General features: G+C 40.9%; 1 protein-coding gene across 1 annotated transcript in view; it reads left to right on the forward strand.

Moving 5' to 3' along the window:
* Nucleotides 1–7,880: 7,880 nt before the first annotated feature.
* Nucleotides 7,881–21,640, forward strand: part of LOC126094538 (E3 ubiquitin-protein ligase SH3RF2) — a 204,929-nt gene continuing 191,169 nt past the window's right edge. The window contains exons 1-5 of the mRNA XM_049908968.1: nt 7,881–8,012; nt 8,339–8,895; nt 8,978–9,092; nt 11,648–11,731; nt 11,814–11,950. Of these exons, the coding sequence (XP_049764925.1) occupies nt 8,435–8,895; nt 8,978–9,092; nt 11,648–11,731; nt 11,814–11,950 (797 nt within the window). The 5' untranslated portion in view covers nt 7,881–8,012; nt 8,339–8,434. The remainder of the gene's footprint in view (nt 8,013–8,338; nt 8,896–8,977; nt 9,093–11,647; nt 11,732–11,813; nt 11,951–21,640) is intronic.

Raw genomic sequence — 21,640 nt, forward strand, 5'->3', positions numbered from 1 at the left:
AAGTGATATTGCGACTTCCACGTTTCGGTACAGTGATAAAGGTAGCTGGTGTTTACCATTAACTATTTGTGAAATTTTAAGAGTCGAGAGATATTTTGTTCTGGAGAAAATCGTGTGTGTAAACTTTGAACTAAAAGTGTGGCAGTACAAAGTAAATTTTTTTTACTGAGTATTTATGGCGAGCAAAAACTTTATTCAAAGACAACCACTGAATGCCGAGTGCAAAATTAAATAGCAGTTTATTGACTGTGTTACTCTCGTAAATGATTTCAGAATTGGATAGGAAAAGTTCTGGCTGTTTGAGTGTGACAAGGAATGTGAACAGGAACTTCAATGATTTAAACACATGTGGGCTGATGATCTTGCTTAATAGCAATTAAAAAAATCCTAATGCAAGTTTAAAAGGACCTTTGAACTTAGAAATTTGAAGAGCAACCCATTTCCGATTTATTCTTTAGAGTTCAAAAGACTATTTTCAGCTTTTTGTACTTATAGTGGCCTCCGATGTGTAGTTATGAAATCTCAGTGTCTTCAACACTGCTCTTCTGAGATCTCTTAAGTAGCTGCAGTCAGGAGTTATGTGTGCAGATCTGCAGCATCAGGTAGGTGAACAATTTAAGTTGCAGAACCACCAAATCGATGTGCGAAAGAGTGCGTTATGCTGCAATTGCACAGCATTTTATGTGGGTTTGACCACCAACAAGCTATCAACGAGAATGAACGGCCATTGCAAAACTGTGGCCAAGAACAAAGTTGACTGTCCATTGGCACGATACGCCGCTGACCTTGGCATGCTCGAGTTCACTAGCTGCTTCACAACCCATGCCATCTGGATCCTTCAGTCGAATACCCAACACAGCCTGTCATACTAAGCTCTACACAGTTTCTGATGGCTTCATTTTACTCATTTGACTTTATCTTCCCTACTATTTTCTTCATTAGGAATGTCATAGCACAGCAAGAGTTATGAGTTTTTGTTCATTCTTCTCACTCAAAAGCTTACCCTGGACCTTAGGTAGGTGGTAATTCACGTTAGTTTCATAGAAGGGAAGGGATGCAGGGGGGGGGGGGGGGGGGGACTCAATTTCTTACAAACTAAAACTCTACATTATTGAGAAACCATGTTTAGTAATCGCCACACATATTAATGCTATAGTTTTTATTGACACTGGCTACAAAGAAAAACCATCACTAGATGTGTGAAGATACAACACTATTGGAAACTTCTGAATTTTTATTATTAGATCTGCATCATTTTACCACATGACTGGGCAGACTGCATCGAAATTATATACATAAATATGAGTTGTTTACAATTTTTCATATAAGATATAAAGAAAATTTTTCACAATAAATACATATGTAAGATGAAAACATTATTATTTTGTCCATTGACTTTTTTGACTGTTGAAAAAAAATCTCCAAAGATAACAACATGTGCTGTTTCACATCCTGTTCAATTTTTCTTTTGCATAGTCCTGGTGGCAGACCACTGCACTGCTCAAAACAGCGTGCCAAACATTTTTAGAACAACCATTGGAAAACTATCTTGTGTTCCAGTCAGTCGACTGCTTGGAATTTTGATGTTCTTCTTGTTGTGGGTGTCATAAATATGTATTTCTTGCCTCATGCTGAAAATCACTTCATTTTCTTTTACACTGCTAAGGCATAAAAAAAACACACTAGATGAAAATGGTTGTTATTCCTAACTGGTTAAATGAAGGTTTGCAGTGCTCCATTCTAATTGCTTGTTGTGATGATTCTGAAAGCTTTTAATTTGTAGCATTAACACGCTTTTATAGCTTGAAGTGTGTCCCCATAACAGCAGGCCACAATTAACGTGGCTGTGAAATAGAGCATAATACACTGTTACAAGGCTCTGGTCAGTTACTACACCCTTTAGTCTTCTTGGAAACCATAGGAGAGCTTGAAGTGTGCGCATGCAAACGAGCATGAGTGCACACACATGACCCCCCCCCCCCCCCAAAACACAAACACTCTCCCTCTCTCTCTCTCTGCATTCATTTATAGTTTGCTGTCAGTCATGAAGCCCGGCAGTTGCATTCATTTATAGTTTGCTGTCAGTCATGAAGCCGGGCAGTTTGACAGGCTCTGTATTAGCCTGGCATCCAACATAACTGAGGCTGCATAGTAGAAGATGTGTTTTCCCTTTTACCTTCATTCATTTTATTTTTGATGAACCACTTTTTCATGTTTTAAAAAAGGACATCTGTTGCTAGTAGAGCTTGGCAGCAGTTTTCTATTTGGCAAAAGGGGTAGTGTCATCGGCAAACTGTAACATGTGGTTGTCACAATCTACGCTGGTGTCCAAAATTAAAGCAACAAACTGTTATTTCCTCATGTTGTGTCTAGTTCATGGTATAATCATACAAAATATCAACAGATGCTTTACAGTCATGTTCTGCCTGGAAGATAGCATTCCGGTCAATGGACAACCATGTCAATGACGACGTCAGAACACCTATCCAATAGGGTAGTGTTGGCCGGGTAGTCCCACATCCATTTCGGTGACATCTTGGGACCCCATGTGCTGTTGTTGCAAGGTGGTGTGGGCCCAGAATTCGTATAGATAGACAATGTTCAACCTCATAGAACACAGGTGGTTATGTTTTCTTGGAAATGTAAGATACTGTGTGCATGACCTGGCCTGCTTGCTCTCCCAATTTGAATCCCAAAGAGCATGTCTGGGATGTGCTATGGTCTCAGCACATTAACCCGTTGTCGGAATGTTCACTATGTGATCAAAGTATCTAGACACCCCCAAAAAGTGCTGCCACCTACTGACAGATACTCCATCTCATTGAACTCAGTAGTCATTAGACATAGTGAGAGAGAAGAATGGGGCATTTTGCAGAATTCACGAAATTCGAATGTGGTCAGGTGATTGGGTGTCACTTGTTTCATACGTATGTACGCAAGATTTCCACACTCCTAAACATCCCTAGGTCCACTATTTCCAATGTGATAGTGAAGTGGAAACGTGAAGGGACACATACAGTACAAAAGCATACAGGCTGACCTCATCTGTTGACCGACACACACTGCTGACAGTTGAAGTGGGTTGTAACGTGTAACACGCAGACCTCTATTCAGTCCATCACACGGGAATTCCACTGCAAGCACGATAACAGTTAGGCCGGAGGTAAGAAAACTTGGATTTCATTGTCAAGCGGCTACTCGTAAGCCACACATCACGTCGCTAAATGCCAAATGATGCCTCGCTTTGTGGAAGGAGCGTAACATTGGACGACTGAACAGTGGAAAAAACGTTGTGTGGAGTGAAGAATCACGAAATACAATGTGGCGATCCAATGGCAGGGTGTGGGTATAGCGAATGCCCGGTGAATGTCATCTGCCAGCATGCATACTGACAACTGGACTTGGACAGGATTTGTGATTGGTGTAAAGAATGGCTGCTAACTCTAAATATAGATAAATGCAAATTAATGCAGATGAATAGGAAAAAGAATCCCGTAATGTTTGAATACTCCATTAGTAGTGTAGCGCTTGACACAGTCACGTTGATTAAATATTTGGGCATAACATTGCAGAGCGATATGAAGCAGGGCAAGCATGTAATGGCAGTTGTGGGGAAGGCGGATAGTCGTCTTCGGTTCACTGGTAGAATTTTGGGAAGATGTGGTTCATCTGTAAAGGAGACCGCTTATAAAACACTAATACGACCTATTCTTGAGTACTGCTCGAGCGTTTGGGATCTCTATCAGGTCGGATTGAGGGAGGACATAGAAGCAATTCAGAGGCGGGCTGCTAGATTTGTTACTGGTAGGTTTGATCATCACGCGAGTGTTACAGAAATGCTTGAGGAACTCGGGTGGGAGTCTCCAGAGGAAAGGAGGCGTTCTTTTCGTGAATTGCTACTGAGGAAATTTAGAGAACCAGCATTTGAGGCTGACTGCAGTACAATTTTACTGCCGCCAACTTACATTTCGCGGAAAGAGAACCAGCATTTGAGGCTGACTGCAGTACAATTTTACTGCCGCCAACTTACATTTCGCGGAAAGACCACAAAGATAAGATGAGAGAGATTAGGGCTCGTACAGAGGCATATAGGCAGTCATTTTTCCCTTGCTCTGTTTGGGAGTGGAACAGGGAGAGAAGATGCTAGTTGTGGTACGAGGTACCCTCCGCCACGTACCATATGGTGGATTGCGGAGTATGTATGTAGATGTAGAACTGTAAAATTTGGAGGTGATGGTGTTATGGTGTGGTCGTGTTTTTCATGGAGGGGGCTTGCACCCCTTGTTGTTTTGCTTGGAACTGTCACAGCACAGACCTACATTGATGTTGTAAGCATCTTCTTGCTTCCCACTGTTGAAGAGCAAGTTGGGGTTGGCGATTGCATCTTTCAACACAACAGCACAGCCCGAGGCGGAGTGGTTACACGATGATAACATCCCTGTAATGGACTAGGCTGCACAGAGTCCTGACCTGAATCCTACAGAACACCTTTGGGAGGTTTTGGAATGCCGACTTTGTGCCAGGCCTCACTGATCTACATCGATACTTCTCGTCAGTGCAGCACTCCACGAAAAATGGGCTGCCATTCCCCAAGAAATCTTCCAGCACCTGATTGAACGTATGTCTGCGAGAGTGGAAGCTGGTATCAAGGTTAAGGGTGGGACAACATTACCGATGGAGGGTGCCATGAACTTTTAAGTTATTTTCAGCCATGTGTCTGGATACTGTTGATCACATAGTGTATGTGCAAATCCATTAAGTTGGGCAAAATGGAGAACATTTTTGTCTACCATTATGCATGTTGTAGTTGTTTATGCTCTGCGTTCTTTACATTGTTTCTACTTTACTATCATCTGTGTACACTATTTTGAGGCAAAATAAACGTAAATTTCTAAAATCCACTTGTTGCTTTAATTTTGGACACCGGTGATTATCATTTACATAAATAAGGAACAGGAGAGGTCCTTTGGCAAATCCCTGGGGTACACCTTTCTTCAGCTTTTGTCATCGGAGATTGTTCCACAGACTGATACTACCTGATTGAAGAGCTGCCAGAACAACACCCCCAGTACCACAACACTTTAGCTTATTAAGCAGTGTCTTGCATGAGATGTGATCAAATGCCTTACTGAGGGCACACTTGATCCGTTTTCAAATCCCTGCCTTCTTTGTAAATGGAATGATCAAGTAGACTCAATCATGGGTACCACAGGTGGTAGACTTTGGTTTATTGGTAGAATACCGGGGAAATGCAATCAGTCTGCAAAGGAGATTGCTTATAAACACACAAGAGCATTTAAACTCTCATTCTTCCCACACTCCATATAAGAATGGAATGGGAAGAAACCTTAATAACTGGTTCAGTGGGACGTACTCTCTGCCATGTGCTTCACAGTGGTTTCCAGAGTAGAGATATAGACAGACAGAAAAGAGTGCACCAGCCTCAAATATTTTATCTCATCGTCATGAGCAGTTTTAGGTCATTATACTCATCTCCAGATGGCAACACGTTTTAGTATTGTCACACTCGTCAGCAGCATGGTACCTGCTTCTATATTGCACACAAATATTTATGTTAGTGCAACTACATGTGCTGTAAGAATGATACACGTATAATATATAGAAATATGCCATTTAACTGTATAAAGTAACTGCAAGCCTATTATCATATAAGTCATCCAAACAGCATGTAAAACAGCACTAAGTACATAAATATTTCCATGCAGAACAGGAGGAGATGATATGCTGCTAATGATTCTGACATAGTACCAGCACTAAAATAAGTGCAGCCTTCTGAAGATGGGCACAGTGGTCCAAAACCCCTTTGTGGTAAGAAAATTCATGGCTGGTGGTAGTCTTCCTCAACAATCCCTAACTGAAACACTGCCACAGAGTCAACAACATCCATGCATATTTTTATACTGACTACACTTTTCTGTGTGTAGAGGCATGGTAAATGTAGAATATTTAGTCATTGCTTGGAGGGTGTTAGCCTAAAACTGTTTGTAATTATTCTAACAGCTCATTTTTGTTGTGTAAAGACTTTTTAGATTTGTCTTATCATGACCGCAGAAAGTGAGGCCATAGATAATAGCAGTGAGAATGTAAACAATTCCGCTACACTGCTTACTAGCCAAATTAATACTTACACATAGTGCAAAGCAATCACAACTTAACTTGTCAGTGAGATAGTGCATGTGGGCCATCCAATCTACATTTTCATATATATGGTCACCTAAAAATTTAGTGACTGCTGCTCTCGTAACATCTTTATTTTGTATTCTGATGTCCAGGTCAGTTTCTGACTGTTTTCCTGTAACTTAATAATTAGTTTAAGAAATATTTAAGGTTAACTTGTTCATTTTAAATCAGTTTCATAAATATCCAAAACTATAGTTGCACATGTTTGCAATACCTGGTTTATATAAGTTACAACAAAATTTGTATCATCAGAAAACATGGTTTTATGAGTACCACTGACTGGAATCTTGATGTCATTTATGTAAATTAGAACTACATGGAAGTCCTAGAACACTTCCCTGTGGCACCCCAACTGGTACAGTCTGAAACAGAGATCTGTATGCAATATACAATACTGGTATTTTGGTTTTTAATGTTGCCTGAGGTAATTTCTGCCACCTTCTTCTATTACAGAGATTAGACCGGAACCATTTTTTCACATCTCCTTGTATACCAATTGTGTAATTTGTCTAGCAAAATGTTATGTTGACCAATATCAAATGCCTTCAGTAAGTCCAAATTTATTCTTGTTGTACTGCTGTTTCTGTCTAATCCCATTACAATGTTTTCAGTGAAATGGGTAATAGCTGCTTTTTTTTTTTGTTCATGCCTGGTGACTGCGAACATTTCTTGGCGGCTATATTATTCGAACCTTGAGGCATCACTATATCTTATTTCACATGGGCAAATATATTATAATAATGAAAGTGGCAAATTAAACTGTGGTCAGTGTTAATCAACGTTTACCTTCATATGATGCATTGTACCCCTTGTTTCTTCTCGGCGGTTGTGAACTGTGTCTTGACATGACAAATGTTAATGTTGAATGGAAAACAAACAAACCTAGATAATGACTAGACTATTGTGTGGAGAATAACTTTAAGAACCTGGTGTGCTTCTGCTCATACTTATTAATTTGCGAACTGCTGCACTGGGACGTCATGTACTTTTAACTTAATTCTGTGGGCGCATGAAGTGAAAATGACTTTTATGACCTGTGCAAACGTTACAACACAAGCTTACAATCATATACTATACTTTTTGGGAGAATATGCGGTTAACACACCTCCCTTTTCAGAAAACTGCTTACAAATTACAGTTAGTTACAGCCGAATTAGATTTTGTGGCACATTTCACGTGTTCATATGAAATATACAAATTGATTACGGAAACTGAGAACGTCTAGTTTTAACTAGGACTTACCACATTTAACCGACCTAAATAAGAACATTTGGCTATGTGAAATAGAATCTTCAAAATTCTCTTGACGCTAAACATCTACAGCAGCCGACTCGGCACTCGCTATGCGCCGGATTTGAAAATTTGGCGATTTCTGCTTGCTCCCACTAGTGTATCAATGCGCAGCAGCTTGGCATTAATAACATTGGAGAGTTTGTCTCAAATGATCCATAATATTTTGGTTTATTGGCGAATAGTTTACAGCTTTCACATTTTTCCATCTGTTTTAAATCGATCTTTGTTATAAGTTCGTACCTACCTTTCGGTTAACAACGCCCGAATTTACGTAGGAGTGGCAGCGATCTTGCATAACGGAGGTGGTCTACACCTGCTAGCGGAAAGCCGGAAATCCTAATGGTAGGAGAGGTGATTGATTCATCTAATCACAGGAGTCGGCATAACGAAAAGTGATGTGGTTGTGCGCTTCTGGACGGCGTATTAAAAAATGCTACGGTGAATTGACAGGGAAGAGTTCTCAACAACATGATGCTGTTCAAAAAAATGTTAAGCTCGACTTAGTAGCGACACTACAGGTTTGATATAAAAGTTGGAACATCGGTATTTTTGTTTTAAATCTGTCAGATTTTGCTTATGTCGCATCATAATAGCGTACTTATAATTTGCATGAATGTCCTCACATTCATTTACGTAATATTTGCAGTACAGGTTATAAGATAGTTTTAGGATTTGAATGTAAGTTGTGGAAATAGTAAATAGTTTCTGAAAACCATTAATAATTATTAGAGCAGCGCTGTGCATGCTTATCTTGCAGGATGTTAGTTTATTACTGACTGATTTTGTTAACATCTCTTTCAAATTTTTGTAACTAACAGTAGTTACCCCTTTGTTTCCTCCCTAGGTCGCCAGAAAGTATGATGTACATAGTGTATTTATTATTCATTAAATGTCAGAAGTAGTAGGAAGACTGTGCTGATCATTAATATCAAGAGTCACAATGGATGAATGGACTTTAAATGATTTGCTGGAATGCTCAGTGTGCTTAGAAAGATTGGATACAACAAGCAAAGTGTTACCATGTCAACACACTTTTTGCAAGAAATGTTTGGAAGAAATTCTAAATCGGCACAAAGAATTACGATGTCCAGAATGTCGTATATTAGTGGATGTTAAGATTGAAGATTTACCACCAAATGTGTTACTCATGAGAATTTTAGAAGGCATGCGAAATGCAGCACCAAAGAAAAGGAACACTGCTGCCATTAGGATGCAGGGAGGAAATTATCCTCAAACTCCAATACACCAGACACCCTCGGTGCAGTACCAGATGACATCACAGGCAACTACTATTACTACCACGGAAAATATTACTGTGTCTCATGCAATACCCAAACAGCAGTTGCTACCAAATTTGTCTTACGCAAAAGCTTTATACGATTATCGCTCACAGGAGAAAGGGTAAGCTGTAATGGATAATTTTGTGTCCCCATTTATACAGAGTTTAATTATTTGTTGTTATCTTCAACTTTTTATTGCACAGGGATCTGAATTTTAAAAAGGGTGATATAATAATACTACGAAAAAGAATTGATAGCAATTGGTACTTTGGTGAGAATGGTGGGTGTACCGGTGTTTTCCCATTAAGTTACGTTCAGGTAAGTGTATGTTGCAATAAAAAAAAACTTTCTCATGTTATTAAGAAAATGTTTGAAGCTGAAACTTCATTTGTTTGACGATTTGTAACCGACTGAACTGACTTTTGTACATTTATTAACTAATCATATGTAAGAAAGTAAGCCTCTTCTGTCCTTTGAGTATATGGTGTTAGGGAGATATACAGCTAGCTAGTGAGTATAAAAGGTATGCATGCTGTGCTGTTCTGTCTACAGTTCACACATTCCTCATGATTTAGGGAAACAGTGTGGTTCTTGCTTAGGTAAGCTTTTGTGCAGAACTGTTGTCAGCCTTATAGTGAAATTTGTTACTCTCATAGCCTTACGTGTATTTTTCATATGCACTATGTGGGCGTATGTGCGCACATGTTCTTGTTCTTAGGGTGTTCTGTGTGTGTTTATCTGCACTTTGTGTTTTAAAAGTTTTGCGGCCTTTGCTCATCTTAAAAAATGTAGTACGGATGCTAAAGATCCTGCTGTCATTCAGCGACACCACCACCACCACCATCATCATCATCCTCATCATCATCATCATTATCATTATTTGTTTGTACTGAATGCACAATATAACATGGCATTTCTTGTGGTGAATACTCGCAGTGTAAGCTACCAATTGCTGCCTAGTACAGTGGCTGCTGTAGTGGGAGGAAGAGTGTGTCTGGCTCTGTCTCAGTGGAATGTTAAACAGAATTTTGAAAATTTGTTCTAACTTCATATGTAATGTCTTAAATGATATAGAGAACGCATCATTGATACAGGAAATTTTTCCAGGTAGATTAAAATATGCAAATTTTAAACCTCTTTATCAAAAAGGTGACAAGAAAGACTTAATTAATGATTTTACTTTTGCATGGAGCCATGGTCATATAAAACTTTTTGAAAGATGTCACTGCCATTTGACTGTACAACTGGTTTTATTCCGCAAGCTAGATTTTAGCCTTAGGCCATTATCAACTGTTACAATTATTAAAATCACAAAATTACAAAAATTAAAAATCATTAGACTTGAGTAGAACACAAGTCACAGTCAAAACCTGTAACTTTGTTTATGTAAACAAATTTTGACAAAGGTTAATGCAAGAAAATTTATGTAACAGGCTAATTTGCTGGCAGTTAGGATGGCTTCTGCACTTGATATGGTTGTGAATAAAATAATGACAAAATCACAGTCACAGGTTTTAAACTTTGCTACTCTGTGTCTAGGCAGCCACTCCTAGTTAAAACTTAAATAATTATTATCACAATATTGTGACTGGTAGTGGAAATATTTCTACACTCTATAAAGGAACAGTCATGGAATTCAACAGCATCCACTACGGATAAAGTTCACATTTTTCCAAAATATTCAAAAAAGCAATGTACTCGGGTAGTCTCACATTTAAGTAGGCCTAGAAACAATTCAGGATATTGCATTTGGGTTCAACCTCCTGACATATTTGGCATAGTAACATCTCTAGGAATTATTTTCACTCATCACTTAGACAGAAAGGATTGATTGCACAAAAGTGAGCAGTAAGAATAATATATAGTGTCCACGTGCAGCCGTCATGTAGGTTCCTTTTGAAGGCATTTTAACTGCTCCTTCACAATATATATATTTGCTAAAGAACTTAATCAAAAATAATGCTTCGTGATTTGAGAAGAATAGTGATGTTTAAAAGTAAAACACCACAGAAAAAGACTTTTATTACCTGTTATGGAAGTTGTCAGTGGCCCAGAAAGGAATTGAATGTACAGCAACAAAAAATGGAGCATTTACACAACAACATAAAGTGACAGAAACAAAGCAAATTTTAAATGTAACGTAAAATCACTTCATGTGGACACCTGTTCCATTGATGAATTTCTATTTAAAAATTGATAGCCTGTAAAAAATAAAAAAAATAGGTTTGAAATGTAGTCACATGAGTGAATTATTAGGGCTAAAATATTTTTAATTAATGTTAACATTATCTTCATCTATAGATATCCTGCAAACTAAATTTTCCACATTTTGATAAAAGAATCATTCAAAAGATCTCTGTAACATGTAACTAACAGACCAATTTCCTAGCAGAGCAAGCAGCATATAGGAGTAAATGTTGCATTCTTAATGCTGACTAAAATGGAACATTTCTATGATGTGTGCTGTATTGGTTCCTAGCTAAGGTTGGCAACAGGTGCAGAAATCTGTACTACTCTGAAGTCGTCAGACATTCATACATTCCTTCGCTCCCAGAAAAGTGCGAGGTTAATTTTGCATGAGTGCCAAGTTAAATTGTGCATGTAGTATTAAAGAGTTCACACCAATAGCAAGCTACGGTTTATGCACTACGTGTGATAATTATTTTATAGGTGAACTTTGAAGGTATCTCATTTTTTTAATGAACTGTTGACTCTGTAAGAAGCATTCTAAATTGGCGGTGTTAGTGATTTCTTAGGATATTTAATGCGAGAAGAGTAGTTTGTGGTTTTATAAAGAATAGTAAATGTTGTAATTCTATGTTAATTTTCTCATTTTCATTATGATTGTTTCTATATTACGTACTATTTTTCAGGTGATCACACCTCTGTGTTCAACGCAGCCTCAGTGCAAAGCACTTTACGATTTTGACGAAGAGGGCTGTTTGTCTTTCATTAAGGTGTAGTAATTTGAAAAGCATTGTTTATATATGTGTGTACACGATGTGCAACATTTTATTTCAGTTACTTATTTCTCAACAGGGTGAAATTATTACTGTTATACGCCGTGTTGATGAGAATTGGGCTGAGGGAAAACTTGGTGAAAGGATTGGAATCTTCCCTTTGGCTTTTGTAGATCTGAATCCAGTTGCACGTTCTCTAATGAAGCTGTCTACAAAGTATGTAAGATTTTTCATAAATTTTCAGATTGTCATCTTTGTGGTATGTTTAGCAATACAAGCTGTTTTGCTATAATTTAATTTTGAGATAAGTAGTTCACAAAACAGTGTTCATGGTATTTCAGGTTGGAATACCAACAATATGAGAAAAAGATAGAGTGCTATTCACTGTAAAGATGACGTGTTGAGAAGCAGATAGAAAGACTTACACATTTAGCTTACGGCCAAAACCTTCTTCAGAAAAGAAAAGACGCGCGCGCACACACACACACACACACACACACACACACACACACACACACACACACACAAAAAAAAATAAGAGCAAGCACATCTCACACATGCATGATCACTATATCTGGCACTCTGAGTTGTAGGAGTAGGGTGTCTGTTTGCTGTTTGAAATGACTGAAGCTTTCTTTGAACTGTTCAGCAGCTGTATCACCTGAGTCATGGGATTGGTTAAATGAACCAGTTATTAATTTACTCTGGTTGTAAAGTATAGCCTCTATATGTACTAACTCACAGGAACTGTATATGTAGATTTCACTACAGGGTTAACTATTACGGACAGCAGTAAACACTCCACCACAATTGTATTTAATCTATTCTTTTGAACACCATTAGGTCCTTCATAAGAATTTTGGCTGAACTTCTCTCTGGCTTTAGCCAGCTTTCAGAAGCTGTAATGATTTGAGCTGCAATGTTTTCTTTAAATGCTTGGAGCTCGTGTTCTTTCCTAACATAGCTACAATAATTTACAACTACAGCACTGATAATTGCTTAGGTCTAACCTTGTCCTATTTGTACCTTGCACCCTTTTAGACTGAAACTCTTTCTGTAATTTTCTGAGACCCTGTCACCTACAAAAATGCCCAGTGCCCTCCACCCCCCACACAGTCCCTGCTACCTGTGTAGCTGCTTCCTGTGTGTAATGGAGCCCTGACCTATTAAGTAGAACCCAAAAACACACCACCCTATGGTGCAAGTTGAGGGATCTGCAGTCTACTCAGTCACGAAACTGTGCGAGACTCTTATTCAGACCCTCCACTCTGGTTTGTATCAAAGGTCTGCACTTGGTGCCGTTGGTGATGCTACAGATGGCAAGCTATGCCGTCATCTTGCAAACAAGACTGGCGGCACTCTTCAAGACTTCAGATAGCTGTCTAAGACCATATAGAATCTCTTCTGATCCAATGCTACACACATTGTTAGTACTGACTTGAACCACCACCTGCAGTTGGCTAAACTCCGTGCAGTTCATGGCATCTGGAAGTACCCTTTACACATCTGGGATGACTCCGTCCGGTATGCACATAGAGTGCATGCTGGACTTTACTTCCCTTCTTGGCAGCCATATCTGTAAGGGGTCTCGTGCATCTCACATTGGAGCTCCCAACTGCCAATAATCCCTCCCTCTGTGACAGTCCAGATTTTACAGGCTGAGAGGCTTCCTCCGAAATAGGGCAAGTGATTGTATCTGGATCAGGATCTTTATCAGACATCATTGATAGTACCTGAAGCCTGTTTGTCAGATGAACTGGGGAGGCCCTTCGATTGCCCCCCCCCCCCCCTCTTCCTCAGAGCCCTTAGATTGTCCCCTCTCCTCCTCACCCTCCTTGTGAAAATTGATCTCTTGCCTGCCACATCTTGGAACAGCCTCCCACTTGACCAAGGGTGAGGGGTCAGTCTCAGTGCAGGCTGTATCCAGGGCGATCACAGTAGTCTACTGATTGGAGGACTTGTAGGATGTGTTTGCTGTCCCTCCTACCACCCCCCCCCCTCCCCCTCCCCCACGGTGAAGCTGCTGTGAATGAGAGTCACCAACTGATCCTGGATCTGAACACAGCAAATACAGCCCCTACCTATACTAAGAGGGCAGAAATACAAGCATACACTAACATTTATTGAAATGAGAAACTGTTCCTGGTAAACACACATACATGCAAGAAAATCAAAATAAGTTGCTTCTTTTTAGAATCTGTGTCAACTTGCAAACAAAATAGTGTGCTTTGACATGCTGCTGCAGTGGTGGAAGCTGCTATTCAACTGAGTGGTGTAACAACTGTATCTGGATGGAAAGAAAATTTCTTAACTGCCACAAGAAAATAAAATTTGACGGTAAATGAAATAATTAGAAGCACTTTAACACAAGAACACTATACAGTGTATGATTGAATGACTTTGACACAACAAAAACAACAACAACCACAACCACTTGTATACACAAAGGAAGTAGTTCAGCCTCAGTTTAGTTCTGATGGTTGCTAATTGCCTGTAACTGGTTTTGCATTGCTGGTTAGTGTTACATAGGAACAACTGGAAGGAGTCAGCAGTGCTGCCCTGATTTCCATAATTTTTTACTGTGTGTACATGTGGCAGTTTCAGACTGCTACTTGAACAGACCCACTGCTATCTTGTTAGGTTACACGTGGTTTGTTAACTTTCTTGACATTTTGCATGTTTAGAATTTCTAATTATTATCTGGAAGTACTAGCTGTTCCAAGAAGCTCTATCTTCACACAAAACAGAAACTAAGTTAATTTTGACATATCAACCAAGGCAACTGGTTTATTTGGAAAGTTTGTGCATAAATGACTAATTCTCAAAAAACTGAGTCTTGAAATCATTATAGATACTCTGCATCATTATTAGACAGTAATCCAGAGGATCCATGCTTCAGGCTGTGTACTGTGTGTTGCTATAGTGTGGAATATAGGATTACAGTAATTGAATAATAACTGAATATACTGAACCCTCCTTTTTTTGTCTTCTACGGACCACACTATTTCAATCGTACTTTTCTTTTTCTAAGCCTTTAACATAATATTATCCCTTTTGTTTCTTATACTGCTCCAATCTTGTCTTTTCTTTTAAAACAAGGTACTCTCAGAGTTTATTGTTGAGTGGAATGGATTTCTGAATATCCTGCTGTGTTATCCCCACTTCTTATAAGTCATTTTCTATCTCAGTGATAGCAATGACAAATATCCCCATGTTCTGCATGTGTGTTGTTCTCAAAGAAACACATTTCACTAATTGCCATTCTGCAACCCTCCAACCCTGTTGGAACCATACTGGCTCTAAGAGAGCATTTAGAGGGGTCTTTATGTTGATCCACATATATGTTATTAGTTAGTGGTTTCCCCTCAGTGCCACATTAAAATAAATAGCAGTGAGAGTGCGTACGACATCGGGGATCACTGTTTGGAGTGTTACTTATCCTTGTCCCCGTAGGTTGCTTGGTTGCCTTGAGATGGCTATCTTAAAGTGAGAGTGCCCCGTCCCCCACCCACCTTTCTCCAGCTTTGAGATGTCAGTGCACACCAACCCCTGTGGGGGAGTACCAAGGTGTGCAGTAGGGGCCATCTGATTGGCCAACTTCTTTCTGATTATGTTCTGTCCCCCCTCAATGCTGGTCCTTTTGCTCACTTTAGTGCTGCCCATGGACATGTTCTGCTGCCGAATTTGCAATCTCTTTCCTCACTTGACTTCATTACAATGGTCGTTATATGATGATCCTTGTGACAGTGGTCACATTCCAGTGATCCGGTCACTTACTTGTCACCACCCGATGGACCAGTTGTCACATTGGACTTGACCAGAAGAGCCCATTTGCAATCGTACACTTCCGCTATCACCTTTGTCCCATGTTTGTCATATTGCATCGGCAGGGTTGTTGGATACATCTCCAGTCAGAACACCCATGCTGCTGAAACTGCTATCTTCCTTAATTATCGCTAATTCATAACTTAACAAAAAAATTTTAAAAATCCCATAGTAGTTGGTGCCATGGTGGACCAAAGAATTTGCAACAGTTATTAGAGACTGTTGAAGGCTCCTGCGACGTCTCAAGTGACATCCTTCTCAGATTGCCCTCATCACTTTCAAGTTGTTCCCTGGAAAGGCTCACTATCTAACGAGACACAGTAAAAAAGAATACTGGGAACACTGTGTCCCCTTCTTGGGAACGTATGCCTCTTCATCCCAGGGGTGAAGCTCTGTAGTGTACTGGGCCACCAAAGCTCAACTGTTCTGGCTCCCTCCTTTGTAGTGGTACTTGGGCCAGTGTGTCAGTTTTTGCTGAACACACCGTGACTCACTTAGTAACAGTGCTGGCGTCCTCTTCTTAACTTGGGTACCTTTTGAATGAAGATAACTGCTTCAGACTCTTGACTCATCTCGTGACACCCCCCCCCCCCCCCCTCTCCCCCGCCCTGCGGGTCCAGGAGTTAAAATAGGCCCGAGGTATCCCTGCCTGTCGTAAGAGGCAACTAAAAGGAGTCTCACACTTTTCGGCGCTATGAGATCAGGTCTCATTTTATGGTTTGACCTGCCACTTTCCAAATTCTACAGAAGTGTGGGTCATATGGGGAAGGACGCTTTACGTGTTGCATCAGTTATCCATAGTGCCCTTAGACTCGATCTCCTGAACCTCTTATCATGGATTTCCATCTCAACCTGCAATTCAACTATTTGGTTGAGGACACTTTCTGGGGTATGTCATCTTCTTTTGTTGTCTCCTGTCCTCTTTCGCCCCCATGACAATATAGGATTTCTCTGCGCCCAATATTCCAGCACGGTAGCCAGTCCGTTGTGGTGGGGCCGTCATGTACCCATTTGGTGGTAGCCTCCTGACAACACAGGAATCACATTGCTGATGCCTGCGCTGTAAACTCCCCACGTATGCCAAGGAATAGATGCCTGTCTTCCTGGGGCATCCGGACTCCCAGCAACGGCCATCATGCCAGTCGGCCTTTGCTGTGGCTTGGTGGCGATCGTGAGGAGAGCCCCAGATGGGAGTGGGTGGCATCAGGGTGGATGACCCGCATTGAATCGGACTAAGTCATTTCTCGCTGGTGACTGTATGGCGCCAGCAGTCTCTAAGAAGGGCAAGATCGAGTACAGTGCTGACATATATGACCCTAAATTGTTTCCCTCGCTTGCTACACCGTGGAAGGAATGTAGGGTTACAGAAAGAAGAGAGCCATATTCGCTTTGGTATTTAGTCTGTAGCAGAATGGACAGGGTCTTCTTTCTACCTATGAAGCCTCAATTTTTGTTGAACATCTTGAGGATAAGTTTGAAGAAGTGACAGCACTGTTCAAGATGAGAAGCAGTGCAGTCTTGATTCAGACAACATCGCCAGCCCAAAGCAGAGCGTTACTCACTTGTGACCGGCTGGGTGATATTCCTGGTTCTGTCACTCACCAAAAAAACCTCATCATGGTTCAGGTGATTATTTTCCATTGCGACTTCCTCTTACAGTCTGACAACAAGCTCTGTGCCAGTCTACAACAGAGGGGGGTTCATTTCATCTGCCGTGTTTATAGGGGACCCAAAGGCAATAGCTTTTGTATGTCCATCCTTTTAGCAGGACGACAACTGGGTTGCTACCGGTGCCTTCATATTGGCTGTTGAGGGTGATTCATTACCTGAAAAGGTCAAGGTGAGTCCAGTGACCAGCATCCTGGTGGAGGCCGGAGTCCCTCCATTGAAAGTTAGGGGTGCACAACTGCTCGCCAGTTACGTTGCGCACATTCGTAGTTCTCCTGAGCATCTGAATTACCGTCTCCTTTTCCCACCTATGGTGGTTTATCTCTTGCATCAGAGGCTCAGGTCGGGGCTTACGAATGAGGTTCACTTCCGGTCTCTTCTGTCTGAAGTGGAGTCCTTGCCTTTACCACCTATACTCAGGGTCCAATCACTACACCTCTATGGTGTACACCTAGACTGCGGCTTCGCCTGGACCTTTCACACGGCGCAGAGGACTCAGTTCACCCTGCGGCTCTCCACTGTCACTTCATCTCTATTCTTGACATGTACTGAGGCCATGAAGTGATTCACACTGATGGCTTGATGGCTGATGGTCATGTCGGCTTTGCGTATGTCCATGGAGGACATATTGAACAGCACTTTCTTTGCCTGATGGCTGCAGTATTTTCACTGCAGAGCTGGTGGCTATATCTCGTGCTCTTGAGCACATCCGTTCATGCCCTGGGGAGTCGTTTCTTCTGTGTACCGACTCCTTGAGCAGCCTGCAAACTATTGACCAGTGCTACCCTCATCAACATTGGATAGTGACCATCCAGGAGTCTATCTATGCCCTGGAACGGTCCAGTCATTCCGTGTTGTGTGTGTGTGTGTGTGTGTGTGTGTGTGTGTGTGTGAAGAACCCAGGCCAAGTTGAAATTCCAGGAAATGAACTTGCCGAGAGGCTGCATGGAAACAGCTTCTGGAGATTGGCATCCCCATAACCGACCTGCAATCATTATTACACCACAAGGTTTTTCAGCTTTGGGAGACGGAATGGCATAATCTCAGTACCCACTCAAATTGCATGCCACTAAGGTGACTACGAATGTGAGGAAGACCTCCATGCAGGCCTCTCGCAGGGACTCTGTGGTTCTCCGCCAGCTCTGCATTGTCCGTACGTGGCCGACACATGGCTACCTGCTCCATTGTGAGGACCTACCTCGGTGTCACTATGCCTCACATATGACTGTCGTCCACATCTTGCTGGACTGCCCACTTTTAGCCCGTTTGCGACGGACTTTTAACCTTCCCAGCACCCTACCTTCGGTGTTGGGAGACAATGCCCCATCAGCAGATTTAGTTTTACATTTTATTCGTGAGGGTTGGTTTTATCGTACTATCTAAGGGTGGGCATTTATCCTTCTCTCCGAGGCCACCATCCTCCCTTCATTTTAACTCTGTCACACTTTTTTTGCATTTGTTTGTCTTGGTGGTTGTCTTTTTCTGAAATGTGTTCGTCTCGCCTTGTTTTTTTGGGGTATACCTTTTAATGTGTTGCAGAGTCATCCTCTTTTATTATTGTGATCGGCCAGCCCAGACCATCTGCTCTATGGTTTTAATACCTTCTTCTACTTTTCCTTGTGGTGTATTTTTCCCCCTTTTTTGTTTGTTCCATTCATTTTCTTTTTAGGTGTGGTTCCTTATTCCTTTTCCCCTTTTGCTTTCCCAGACATACTTTGGGTGTTTCTGTACCTTGAGTGTTGCTTGCTTCAGGAAAAATGGACTGATGACCCCGTAGTTTGGTCCCTTTATACCCCAAACCAACAAACCAATCATCTCGTGACATTGCCCCAGGCCTTGATACGATTTATAGTCAGATCGTCTAACATCTAATACAGCTGAGACCCCATCAACTCAGTCATCTGTTGTATTTGCCCAGAAGGTATTTTTTTTCCTTTTGAATGGACAGGTAGTGTCATCATTGCAGTCTTTAAAACAGCCAATGTCCATCAACAGCTGCTGACCGATTAGTCTCGCCAACGTGCTCTATGGACTGTTTGAAGGAATTGTAGGCGGATGATTATGATGGGTTCTCAAATCGTACTGCTTTTTGCCACTCCCTATCAGTGTGGTTTCCAGGAGGGTTGATTGACAACAGGTCATGTCGTTTCAACATTGTGACAGGTCTTTTATGAATACCAACTTCTCATTGAGGATTTTTTTTACAACATAATTTGTATGACACTGCTTAGTGCCATCGTATTTTACTTACTTCTGTGGCTGCCAGGGCTTTAGAGGCCACCTACCAGTTTTTATTCACCAGTTTTTATCCTACCAATCATTTCAGTCCCTCAAGACACTGATGAGAGTCACAGTCTTCCCCATTGTCATCAAGGGGCTAGTGACCTGCATCAGACAAGTAGTTCCTCTGTGCTATGGATTGGTTATTTTTGCATTTGGTATATCTCCCATTTTATGCCATCTGAAGAGCCTCCACTTGAACACTTTCCCATGGCTTCCAGTTGTCTCCTGATGAAACTGGAGTTATGCTTTTCTATCATTCCACAGTTCATGCTGGTCAATAACTCTACTTGGGTACTCCCACTACTTGGATTTTGAGCAGGCCACATTTTTGGGACTACTCTGATAATAATTTAATATGACTGTCTCATATTTGTCAACAAAGACTAAATGCATGTGAAAGCTTAACACACTTTGCTTCCTCACCCACATCTTTAGGGGAGCAAATCATGCTACTCTACTCTGTCTTTACTGGGCCTTTGTCTTTCCCCATCTGGACTGTGGTTGCCAGTTTTATGGGTCGACAGCATCTCTGGCTTTGGATTATTTGACCAAGTACATCATCGTGGAGTAAGACTGTCCACTGATGCCTTCCTGGTGAATTTCGTAGACAGTCTCCTTGCTGAAGCTGGCATCAATATTGCTTTCAGCACATTGATTTTACCATTCCTGTGTACTATAATTAAATATGCCAAATTTCTGGATGACATAATTAACTCCATCTGGACTACCACTGAACAAGAGACTGATGACCTCGCTGTTTAGTCTCTTAAACCCCAACCAACCAACTAATCTGCTTCTATGAACCACATTTTCTTTATTTTTCTTTTTGGGAAGGTAATGGGAGGATCAAAGTGCCAAACCTCATAGGACTCTCAAAATCAGTGTGGCCATAGGAAACAATCCTCCTCGTACTAATCTCATCTCTCATCTCATCTTTTTTATGAGTGTGCAGAGTTTGTAGTTCTCTGATCTTTTGAGTTCATTATTTGCTTGATTAGACATTATAGGATTGTCCTCAAGACATGCTGTTCCCTTATTTCTGATTTCTCAACCAGAATTTTTTCTGTTCATAGCAAAGCACCATGTGGCGTTTACAGCCTCCTGCCATATTACAGTGCAGCAATGTTATATCTTGGCATTAATGGATATGGATGTCTACAGTTGACACTTTCAGTTAGTTTATATACCGTATCCATTTTCCTTATCAGTGATGCAAATTGCACTATATTGCATTGCATTGAAAAATAGTAACAGTAACAGTGGCTATAATAATAATAATAGTCAGGGAATAAGAAATATGACAGGCATGACATCTTTTTAGGACTCATCATGGTGTTGATATGAAATAATTTAGTAAAACCAAAATTAAGCATTTTTGTCTCAGTTGTGACTGTAATTCTATATACATAAATAGAGAAATAAAAGTCCTGGAGATAACAACTCATAATATATGCAAGTCTTTAAATGTTGCTAAACTTTTGCCACAACACACACACACACACACACACACACACACACACACACACACACACTCTGCAGGAGTACATTGTGCCAGCACTGCTGTGTAAAACCTGTTGTGGGTGGAGAGGACAAGGGGAGAAAAGAGGTAGTGTGAGACAGGGTGGGTTGCAGTGAAAGGTAGCTGATAGCTGGGAGGGAGAGACAGCAAGTTGATCGTGTAGGAGTGTGTCGCATTGATGCTTGTCCTGGCGCAGGCAGGCAGAGTTTGTGCAGCACACAATGACATGGAGAAGTTGAATTGAAAGGGGGGGGGGAGGAGAAGAACATAGGGAAAGACTTTTACTGTGGATGGGATGTTATGTACCAGAATATAGGCTCTGTTTGTGCTTACGCTCTGTTTGTGCTTAGTGCACTTGATAGGGATAGAGGTTTTATGGAGCCATCAGAGAGGTGGAGGCCAACGTCTGAATGCCAACACATACTACTGGCTGTGCTTATACCAAGCACACAGTATTTGTGTTGTTTCGACATTTACCTTTTAACATTTTATCTTGCGGCTAACCATTCTGTATCATGACGCCACATTTTTCTGCAATTTTGTCACCTGAAGATGTTTGTGTGGAATAAAACTGGTTGTGGCTTAAATGCACTTAAACTAACTGCTGTGAT

Source organism: Schistocerca cancellata, chromosome 8 (genome assembly GCF_023864275.1).
Source record: "Schistocerca cancellata isolate TAMUIC-IGC-003103 chromosome 8, iqSchCanc2.1, whole genome shotgun sequence".
Taxonomy (NCBI): Eukaryota; Metazoa; Arthropoda; class Insecta; order Orthoptera; family Acrididae; genus Schistocerca; species Schistocerca cancellata.